Here is an 11,428-nt window from a genome sequence, read left to right as displayed (position 1 = left end):
ATATATATATATATATATATATATATATATATATATATTTGTATATATGTGTGTGTATATATATATATATGTATATATATATGTGTATATATATATATATATAATATATATTTTATCTGTATCTTTTTTTTAATCATTTTTATTAATATATTTTTGTTAATCATTTTTTTCATTTTTTTCCACAGACTAGTATTAACAATGGCAAAAAATTATAAACATTTTAATATATCTCGAAATAGAATATAATTACTAAAAATAATATTTTTAATTTACTTATATATAAATAGAAATAACATTTATTTAACCTAATAAAAAGTATAATTGTCATTCTTCAATGAAATGTACTTATTTTACATTCATGGCATCTTTTTTTTAAAAAAGTGCTGTAAATATATAAAAGTAGAATTTTTCTAATAAAATACTGATCATCAACAGTATTTGTGTTTAATTTTAATAAAATATTAATTACTTATACGTGATTTTAATTGGCACGTTTTAGCTTTATATAATATAGAATATGATTTTATATAGTATTGCATAAATATTTTAGTATGATTTTAATAGACTAAAACATTTAAAAATCTCTGAAATATTAGAAAATAGTTGACAAGTAGTAATTAATTTGTAAGGTACTTATCCATTTGTACTAAAAGAGGCATTGAAGCTAGAAAGCGGCAAGAAAATTATTACAATATAAAATTAATTATTTACAATATAAATTATTTTTATCTACCCGTATTCAGAAGTGATAGTTAAACTAAAATTTCCATTTTCTATGTATGTACTGTGATACCATATTCTTGTGTCCAAAAGAATGATATCTCCAGTATCAACAGAGAAGTTAAATTGTTTACAAACATGGTCGCATTCAGGAGTTGGTGCAACAACCCATGTTTTACTACCTACAATTTGTCCTTGCCACATCAGTCGAGATATATAGTCTAGCTAATAAAAAAATATAAATTTATCAAATACTTAATATATAAACTAATCCAATTAATATGTTTATTATTTTTATACATTTTAATACATACATGCATATTAGCTCCTTGTTCATAACCCATAAAAATATAATTTGTATGTGGGATTTCTGCATCATTTGGAAAAAACTTTGGCACATCATAAAATTGTTTCATGATGTCCAAAATTTGTGGATGACAATTTTTCCAACCAATGTACCAAGGATTTTCACCTTCTTGATTCATTGCTCTTTGTCTACTCATTGCAAAAACTTCGCGCAAACTACTAAAGTCACTTTTGAAATGTAAAAACTGACATTCCTCCTCTATAGATTCATAAGCACCTTCGATATGTTCATATAGATTTTGAAAAAAATCGAAATTAAATACTTTTGATGCTGACCAATGACTAGCAGCATTTTTTATTATTATAGGTTGCGATGAATAAGCATACAATTCAAATTCCTTCTTAGTCACATTCGACAATATTATTGGCATATCAATATTACGGCAATAATCACAATTTGATATTGGTCTTGTAAATTCCCATATCAAATAGTTGTTTGGTATAAAACAACGGGTTCCATAAAAACTTTTTTTAATAATATCAATATATGAATATTTGACAAGTAGGCCATAAATAACGGATAATAATAAAATAACAAATACTTTTCTGAAATATATATAATATGCATTATTATTATTATTATTCATTTTAACATTATCCATTGTAGCAATGGTCATTTTTAGATCATGAATTGTTGTTCCACATTTCAAAAAATCTTCAGTTAATGTAAGGAATGTTTCTTGTATAACTTCTACATGATTTTTATTATTAGCCATAATTCTGGCTATGCTCCATAAGTAGAAATTTTAATATAACATCATAATATTGTTTCTTTAACCTGAAATTCAAGTATAAACTACTTATGATTAATTAAATTAGTATTATTATTTTAATGATTAATATAATATATCATTTTTTACATAAGGTAATTTTATATATATATATTTTTTTTTATTTATCATGTTTCATAGAAATACTATCAAGAAAATTAATAATTATTAAGTTTTATTAATTAACGTAGTACTTTTGCCCTTGATAAATTAGAGTGCAACATACGATTTGTATAATGAAGTATTTTAATAATTTTTATTAAAAAACGCCTAGTACAATAATATTTCTTGTTAGAAATCATGAAGAAAACAAAAAAATATTTAAATGTTTTTAAATTAATCATATTATACAATTTATTTAATTCAATGACATTGAAGCTTTAAACCTAACCCAAACTTATAAACAGCATATGAATATGTAAGAATTCATTATTTCTATATATTATTTTTTTTTCTTTTATACAAGCAATACGAAAAGACATTAATTTACATTAATAAAAAAATAATTATTATAACGTAAAAAAATGTTTTTAAATGCAATATTTAATTCTAAAACTCACTTTTGTGTTTGTCATGTTTGGCCTTGAACTACTTTCAACTGTCACTCATAACATTGATTACTATGTAGAAACTTATATGTAAAACAGTAGAAGGTCTTCTATGTATTCTCCATAATATATCACATCTGCTTTTCACATTTCAAGCTACTAGACTGCAATGCAGTCTACAAGCTTGGTAATGCAATACTTTAATAAGTCATTTCCTGCCATTCATGTGGTTAACAGATGTATATCAACTAAGAGAGTTCTGTTTCTGTAGAATACAGCATTTAGAGAAACTATATATTTTACTTTCAGATTAAATTTTATAAATATTTAAAAGTACAATAAAAAAAGCAGTAATAAAAATTACAAGCTATTAAAGTCTTAAAACTTTTTATTTTATCAAATCACACAACATAATGTACAAGTTTTATTTAAATGAACCTCTGATACAGACTTTAAACGTGCAATGGATTGACTCTTGATAGATGTTATAATAAATTTTGATTTATCATGTCAGTACTTCCATTTAAATTACACACATTACACGGTATAAAACCTAATTTACAATACTAAATAAGCTACATAATATCTTTTATTTGTGCTCGTCGAGATGTAATCCATATGGATTTCAAGACAGCATGGATTTAATATAATTTCTTCTTCTTTTTTTTTTACATCATTTATTCCTAGGCCAATGTGAAAATAGTTGAGTATATTTTATAATTTAAGGTAGAGTGGAATTCGTTGTAATTTCATGTCAGTGTAATAGTGTTGAGTTTGTTACTATCTTGCTTATTATCACAAAGCAATAAATTTTAATTTTTATCGCAGAGAGAGAAAGAGAAAGAAAGAAAGAAAGAGAGAGAGAGAGAGAGAGAGAGAGAGAGAGAGAGAGAGAGAGAGAGAGAGAGAGAGAGAGAGAGAGAGAGAGAGAGAGAGAGAAAGGGAGAGAGAAAGAAAGAAAAAGAGAGAGAGAGAGGTGATTATATTAATTATATATGATGCTCTGTGATGTAATAAAATTTATAATTAATTAATATAGAAAATAAAAATTACTTTTTATCTTTTGTATGTAAAATTCCGTTTTAAATGTTTTTCATATTAATTTGACTTTAATAATAAGTAAATCATTTTAAATGAAATATTTAGATGCAATAATTGATTAAAATTTTCCCCAATTATGGTAATCAGATGAAATATTTCTCGACGAACTTCAAATGTCAGTAAATGCAACATCATAACTTCTTTCTTCGCTTCTTCCTATAAATGTAATTTTACAAAATGTTCACTTTTATTCTAAATTTCAAAAGCCCCTATTTAAATAATCAGAAAACATAGAATTTTCCAATTGACTCATTTAAGCTATAATTTTTTGGCTAAAGTGTCCAAATAAAAACAATGCTCTTCTTGTGATTCATGTTTAATTAGGACAATATATGGATTTGATGTAATGTAATTTATGATTACATTAACCCTCCCCCCTCCTAGAAAAAGAAACTGCTCTTTAAACTGTGTAACATTGTAATACATTATGAGCTATGGAAGTTCCAATAATCACAGAATATGTCATGTGCCACATAATTTAAAAGCACTTTCAAAAGTTTATTCTAAAAACCTGAAACATTGGCAAAATGAATTGAGACGCATATCATACCACTATTAACTGAAACCTTAATTATCTATAAGGTATTCTTTACTAGAACAAATTATTTTTATTGGGACTCCTCAGTGACATTTCAACGCAAAATAAGTTATTACTTACTGTTAAAAGTGTGTGACTAGCACAATCGTATTTGTGTCAATGTTTACACTTGATTACACATTGTTTTCAGAGAAAACGAAATTTCCATTTGCACTTGATCAGAAGTAACACCACTTTCCAAGAATAGCATCCTTGATGGCTGATATGTATTGTGCAGGAACCCAGTATATCCAATATCTTGATGCTTCTGTTGTCCCTAATTGTATACCCTATATTATTTAAAAAATTAATAATTAAAATGTTATTAAAAAAAAAAAAAATTATATTTAAACATTTATATATTATACAAATGTGTAATTAAAAATGACAAAATATGTAATACTTTACAGTTAAACATACCATAATATGATACTCTGGATGATCATGTATTGGTTCACTATGGACACCTTTTATTGAGTTCATAGGAATTTTATCAGTTCTTTCTTTTGTACCGATCCAAAGCTGGTCTTGTTCCAATTTAAATGTAAGTCTAACCTTGCCACGAAATTTATTCAGCATACCTGAGATAGGAAATTCAGGTAGTGGTTCCTATGACAAGAAACCGAAACATTTTTATGCAGGTCTGCAAGTTTTATGGAAATTGTAATCCATGTAAATGGATTCATCAAAAGTTTGGAAAGTTTGATTACCTTACTATCTAATATACCCGGCATAACATCATCTGGAATACCTTTATCTAGAATTTTACGGTGAATTTTTTGTTGCGACAGTGGTTCCTTACTTGCAGTAGAACTAGCTTCATCTGCTAGATCCTGCTTTGACGGAATTGATACAGCTAATACATCATCTAGTTTTGATCCCACTATCATGACTTTGGCACCTTTATGAACATATAATTAGATAATCTATTTGAAATTTCATAATATAACCATTTATTATACAAAAAGTACCAATGTTACAATCTGCACCTTTTGTAACTCCCAAGTTTCTAAGCGTTTGATCATCTTTGGCTAATCCTTTAAACATAACTTTTTGCATTACTTGTGGCACTGAAATAATATTTTGAAGATGTGCTTTCAGCTCGGCCACAGTACCATCTAATGCAAAATTTATATTAATCTTCTGTTTGTTGTAGATTACTTTAAAGTCTATTTTTTCTTGTGGTATGTCTTGAGATGTAGTAGCAGCTGTATCTTCAATAGGCTGTACACTATCATTTTCATGATCTGTTCTGAGTGCATTTGTTTTTTCTGATACATTTTCATCCGACATCGAATTAGCTACTATTTCTGGGCATGGAGAGGAATTACAACATTTGTCATTCCCGTCACCTTTTGTAGTACCTATATAAACATGAGAAAAACAACATAGTGAAAAATTTGAATTGTATTAGACTTTTTCAATTGAAGAAAAAAAGATATAAAATAAGATTCCATTTGTATAATTTAAATAATTTCAACTTTATGAATTTGTTAATATACGATAGTGAAATCATACAAAAGTCCACCTGTTCCATGACTTCAGACAATAAACGTAAAGGTTATGTTACGTAAAATTAATTTAAACGAAAAAAAATACATTTGAAAAAGATATTTTCAAATTAATAATCGTTCGGACGTTAAATAATTTGATAAATACGTCTAAAAGATATTTGTATAAAAAGAAAAATCATTGTTATTGTAAGATTATCAAAGTTGCATATATATATATATGGTTATTTAGAATGTTGTTTTAAATAAATTTTTAACACGGGATATAAATACATCTTTAGTATACAAGATAATAAAACCAATTTTCAAAAGTGTACACGATTATTCCTGATAGTTTTTTCAAAAGATAGGACAATAAATCGGCAGGATTCAATACCTACCGACGTACTCCATGATGGACTGTATTCTGCTGACCAATCAAAATTATTTCAGGTCTACCAAATACTTGTGTAACATAGTATCGGAATGACTTTCACATTCTTAAATAGAGTTTAAAAACTTATAAATAATATTATGTTCACTTTATGTATGGCACTTAAATATTAATATACGAATATATGATATATTATAATAATAATAAAAAATCGATATAGAAAAATATCGAATACAATATTGAATTTGATTTACTTACGAGACATTAAGGAATATTACATTTAGTTTGATATGAATATAATTTGTTCGAAAATGTATTATCGTAATAAATTTCTTTTTAATATTTTAATAAATGTCCTTTAATTTTATAAGAATGAAATATTTATAAAAACGATTAAAAAATATGATTGGTTGATACTACTTGATAATCTTAATTTAAGAAATCGTTGTAATTGGTAGATGTTGGGATCACGTGATTCACCACGTGCAAGAAGTGCCGCGTAAAACTAGGTGTCAGTGTGTAATACTAATTACTTTGTGAATCATGGATTTAGAAAGTGTGTAGAAAATTATGCCGGTAGGGTGCGCCACGTTCGGTGCCAGTCGAGTGCCGCAGTTTTCGCGCGGGGCGGGTGTTGTCATCGGATTTTTACGCGAAAAGAGTGAGTTTCTGTGGAAAATACTGTAAATATTCACGTGAAAATGCCGCCAAAGAAGCGGGAGAAAGAATTGGATGGACAAAAGGGCCCGCGCATGGATCAGATTCAGGCAGACCACGAGCTGTTTCTTCAAGCCTTCGAAAGTGAGTACGCTAGTGGCTATCTTTTTCCCCCTTTTACATATATTTGTTTCTTATCACTCATTTTAACGCGTTAAGTGCTTCCATTTTAATTTGTTTTGTTCTAACGGTATCTTTATAAAACCTAACTGTAAATCTTTTTCATGGTAATACATAACCCTATTTATAGAGAGTTCGTTCAGCGCCGTGGCGCGCGTCGGTTCAGTTACCTCCCTCCTTTATTCCCATCGTCGCAGACACCTGTCAGCATTTACCTCTTTCTTGTAATTTTTTAAATCACGTTTTTAACGTTACTTAAAACTCTACGTAACTTTTTCACAATGATCAAGAAAATGTCAATTGTATTTAAAGGAATAAAATAATGTCTTCGTTCTGTTGTATTTTTAATTTAATTCTTCTTGAAAATAACCTAAACTATTCTCGACAAACTACATATAGAAATATTGTATCGAACTCTGTTAAAGATGTAACTTTATATTTCCTATTTCTATCATTCGTTTTTTTTTACAAATTTTTTTTTAATTCTATTTTTTTTCTAATAGATAAAAAATAACGTTAAATATAAATGATCGTCATTTTATGACTTAGTGTTTCCATCTTATATTCAATAAACACGTTTTAGATTTGTTTATTATATATTAGGATGGTGGCGAGTAAAGCAAATTTTTTCTAATGAAATAACTTTAAAGAAAATAATAGTAATAAAATAAGTAATAATATAATTTTTAGAAGAGAATTCTTAAAATTAATTGAACACATTGAGATCGTATTGTTTCTGAAAATAACATAACACGTGCTTACTCCGAAAATAAAATTTTTAGGTTATATCAGTAGTGTGATACGTACTTACTATTACATCTTACGAATTAATTGTAAATTATTATCATAAGTTATGAATTAAAAAAAAATTATGGGATCAGAGAGGTTTAACCTGCCAAAAGTCGTAACAAATATGGTGCAGGCATCTCGTAACGACGAGAGAAACCAGATCATCATTTCCCATTCTGATCAACAGAAGGATCGTCAGTATATTCTTTAAATTCAGTATTTGATCTTCGGAGCAATATTAATTCCTTGTGAGAAAGCCTTTACTTTATACGCCATCTAGTTATTTTTTAGTATACTGTCCAGATTTGATTCTACACACATACGCGCGGTATATATACGTATTACACTCATGCATATACATATGCATAGGTGTGTGTATATATATATATATAAGCATATAAAATATACATATAATATTTTTTATTTATGAATAAATTTTTTTGTATTACATTAGCAGTAAAATTTATATTTTTTTTATTTGTATATTTAATGTTCTTTAGATGTATTTTATAAAGTCGTTCATTCCTTTACAGAACCAACACAAATTTATCGCTTTCTACGTACAAGAAATCAAATCTCAGTAAGTAAGCAAACTTTAAATTATTATATTTAATATTGTATAGGTATGATATTAATTTTTTGACCCACTCAAAGTGTTAACTTTCTAAATTTTATATATATAGATATTTAAGAATATTATAAAATGTGATATACAGTAACTATATTGTGCTTATTTATTATTATATAGCATTTAAATGTTAATACAATGATGTTATTATTTGATTTTTTATAAATTATAATGTTTTTTTATTATTAAATAATTTTACATCCAGGATTCTTATTACGGTAGGTATACTATTATATATTTTATACATTTGTTATTTTTTATTTTATTAATTCAATATCATAAAATTTAATGACTTCTACAGTGTAATTAGTTTCATTTATTTTAGCCAATATTCCTGTATCGAAATTTGACTTACATGAGGCAACGTATGTCTAGGAGTCATAAATCTCGTAGAGGATTTAAAATTGATACAATTTTGGAAAGATTGATGTCTAAAAATAATCAAGAACAAACTCTTGGTGTACGTGGATATATGACACTTACATTTTTAGGTTTTTATGATAAGAAAAGTAAGGTTTTTTCTAATATAAATTGATATATACAATTTCTTTACAATTCATTGAATTTATTTACAAGATATTATATTTTATACTTCTCTTATCTTTTATACAATGGATATTTCATAACAGTTGAAGCATCACAAGATCCAGTAAAAGTAGAAACTTTACTTTTAAAAATTTGCCATAAGAAAAGGAAAGATGTAAGCTCACCTATTATGCAAGTAAGTTTATCATCTGTAAAACGTATGAATTATATTTTATTGTATGTACTAATTCAGAAGTTTCTAGGTGTCTGTTGGAACAAGTGAAGTCCCGATTAATCCTTTAGAAAATCAACCTCCACCTAAAGCACCAACAATCTCAATACCTAATGAATCTTTTAGTTTAAATAATGGACATGTAGCAAAAACGTATATGCTTTTATTGAGGGTATATTGTATGTCTAACAATAGCTGCCTTATACATAGCTGTGATTTAGAAGGTATGTAGAAAGTTATTTCAGAATGTAAATAAACAAATTTCAAACTTTGATAAATTTTGTAAATAATATTTAAATATTAATATATGTTTTTCTTATAGAACCAGCACAGAAACGTCGAAAGTCGTCTGCAGGTTCAATTAAAAGTAGCGGTGAAGAAGTAAAATTGTATGGCTCTGAGCTCATAGTATATGATAAGCATAACAGATGTCTTCTGACAGATGGTGATTATGAATTAGGTTTGCAGGAAGTACAAACTAATGTTAGATCCAGCCCAAAGAAATACAGTTCTTGGGAATCTGTACCTGACATTAAAGAATGTGGTCCTTTCGAAGTGTTCAGTAGAGGTCCTACATTAAAATTTAGACTTAGTTGGACTATGGAGCCAAGTAATGGTTTAGTGGACAGACCTGCTCCTATTCATCCAGTGCCAAGCGGTGACAATAAAGAAAATCGTTCAAGCAACAGTAAGTTGCTACTACTATTCAAATAGTATGTTCTATTTATTTAAATAGCATTAGATATATATATCATAGTGTATATATAATTCCTTCAGCTGGCTTTGAGCGCTCTTCCACAAATCATAATAACAATAACACCAATAATAACAATAATACAACACTGCCAACACCTAGTCCATTGACCCCGTCAAGAATGTCTGTATCCACTGAAAAAATGGAGAATTCAATGGGTACTCAACAAATAGTTTATCAATTTTTATACAATAATAACAGTCGTCAGCAAACAGAGGCTTGTGAGGACCTTCATTGCCCATGGTGTTCATTAGATTGTGGGAAGCTCTATTCTCTTTTAAAGCATTTGAAGTTATGTCATTCTAGATTTACGTTTACTTACGTGGTGAGTTGTTCTTAAAAAATAAAAACAAACAATTGTCTAATAATGTTTTTTATTGAACATTAATTAATAAATAAATATATCATTTGTAGCCAATACCACAAGGTGCCCGTATAGATGTAGCAATAAACGAATGTTATGATGGTTCATATGCTGGTAGTCCACATGAATTAATCACTCAACCATCTGGGGTAGCTTTTTCACGCACAGGCCCAACTAGACGTACGAGTGTAACAAATATTTTAGTCTGTCGGCCAAAGAGAACAAAACCGAGTTTATCCGAATTTCTTGAACTTGATGAAAATGAATTTGAAAGCCAAAGACCTTACATCACTGGACATAATAGGTGGGATTGATAATATTTTATTTAAGTACAAAACCTTTATTGTTTTTTTATTCGCATCATCAATTTTTTGTCAATATAGATTATATCATCACACTGTCACTTGTTTGCCTATTTATCCGAAGGAAATGGATATTGATTCTGAAGGAGAAAACGATCCAAAATGGTTACAAACGAAGACAATGATGATGATCGATGATTTTACCGACGTTAATGAAGGAGAAAAAGAATTAATGAAAATGTGGAATTTACATGTAATGAAATATGGATATGTAGGAGACTGCCAAATACCATTGGCTTGCCAAATGTTTTTAGAAACCAAAGGAAAGGAGTTACTTATGAAAAATTTATATCGGAATTTTGTACTGCATATGTGCAGTTTATTTGATTTTGGTTTAATTAGTCCTGTTATTCTTTATCAGACAATTCAAAAGCTGCAGGAGATTATGAAAGAAGGAGGTGAAAATGGTGATGTACGCAAAGTTTTGCAAAAATCTCATGAAGCTCAAGTTGAAAGATGGGTTTCTACAGGTTTTCAAGCATCTACTGATGTTACTGCTACTAAAGCAAGTAGTACAAAAATCAGTTTTAATAATGACTGTTCAAGTTCTAATGCTAGGAGGAAAACATCGCTCCCCTTGGGATCACCAAATTCTCAAAATGTAAAATCTACTGTTTCTATGCATATGTTTCAATCAACACATTAACGTTTATTTTGATTTTATATACAGTTTTGACGAATTAAAAATAAATCAGAAGGGAACGTTAAATTTGTTCCTGTTTAAATAATCTGCATTAGTTCAAAATGCACTTTATTAATTAATAATTATATATTGGCAACAATGTTATTTTTTAAACATATAGTATCATACTGATTTTTTTATGGTCTAGTCAATGATACTGTTCATGTTATCTATATTTTATATCTTTGGATGTTACAATTATTGATACAAATTGTTTCAAACTTATGCTCATAATTATATATAAAATTCTCTGCCTCATAAAAGTAGTAGGACACTTTAATTTGTAATA

The 11,428-nt window shown here is 27.6% G+C and overlaps 3 protein-coding genes across 8 annotated transcripts; 1 reads left to right on the top strand and 2 right to left on the bottom strand.

Annotated features, from left to right (window-relative positions):
- Positions 1-426: 426 nt before the first annotated feature.
- On the bottom strand, positions 427-3,257 carry LOC118444212 (uncharacterized). 2 transcript variants are annotated; one of them, XM_085661121.1, is made up of 3 exons: positions 2,417-3,257; positions 1,035-1,882; positions 427-945 (listed from the first exon to the last, which is right to left on the bottom strand). In XM_085661121.1, the coding sequence occupies exons 2-3, from the start codon at positions 1,800-1,802 to the stop codon at positions 730-732; spliced, it is 984 nt and encodes a 327-aa protein (XP_085517247.1). In that variant the 5' UTR covers positions 1,803-1,882; positions 2,417-3,257; the 3' UTR covers positions 427-729. The 2 variants fall into 2 exon arrangements, with proteins under 2 accessions (XP_085517247.1, XP_035728166.2); XM_035872273.2 differs by having other exon boundaries at positions 428-945; positions 1,035-1,864.
- Positions 3,258-3,480: 223 nt separating this feature from the next.
- LOC118444307 (ubiquitin domain-containing protein UBFD1) lies at positions 3,481-6,246 on the bottom strand. 5 transcript variants are annotated; one of them, XR_014982921.1, is made up of 6 exons: positions 5,601-5,725; positions 5,072-5,446; positions 4,793-4,983; positions 4,503-4,691; positions 4,164-4,372; positions 3,481-3,885 (listed from the first exon to the last, which is right to left on the bottom strand). XR_014982921.1 is itself a non-coding variant. In XM_035872466.2 (5 exons), the coding sequence occupies exons 1-5, from the start codon at positions 6,229-6,231 to the stop codon at positions 4,262-4,264; spliced, it is 873 nt and encodes a 290-aa protein (XP_035728359.2). In that variant the 5' UTR covers positions 6,232-6,246; the 3' UTR covers positions 4,134-4,261. The 5 variants fall into 5 exon arrangements, 3 of the variants coding, with proteins under 3 accessions (XP_035728359.2, XP_085517248.1, XP_035728356.2); XR_004838930.2 differs by having other exon boundaries at positions 3,481-3,661; positions 5,601-5,724; XM_035872466.2 differs by lacking the exons at positions 3,481-3,885; positions 5,601-5,725 and adding an exon at positions 6,225-6,246 and having other exon boundaries at positions 4,134-4,372.
- Positions 6,247-6,528: 282 nt separating this feature from the next.
- On the top strand, positions 6,529-11,252 carry Su(z)12 (Polycomb protein Su(z)12). Its single transcript, XM_035872445.2, has 9 exons — positions 6,529-6,767; positions 8,126-8,172; positions 8,546-8,729; positions 8,850-8,941; positions 9,009-9,201; positions 9,300-9,665; positions 9,755-10,056; positions 10,146-10,399; positions 10,479-11,252. The coding sequence occupies exons 1-9, from the start codon at positions 6,668-6,670 to the stop codon at positions 11,101-11,103; spliced, it is 2,163 nt and encodes a 720-aa protein (XP_035728338.1). The 5' UTR covers positions 6,529-6,667; the 3' UTR covers positions 11,104-11,252.
- The last annotated feature ends 176 nt before the right edge of the window (positions 11,253-11,428 follow it).

Source organism: Vespa mandarinia, chromosome 13 (genome assembly GCF_050613455.1).
Source record: "Vespa mandarinia isolate Hongniang chromosome 13, ASM5061345v1, whole genome shotgun sequence".
Lineage (NCBI taxonomy): Eukaryota > Metazoa > Arthropoda > Insecta > Hymenoptera > Vespidae > Vespa > Vespa mandarinia.
The sequence above is the reverse complement of the archived record's forward strand: the minus strand, read 5'-3'. Positions and strand labels throughout refer to the sequence as shown.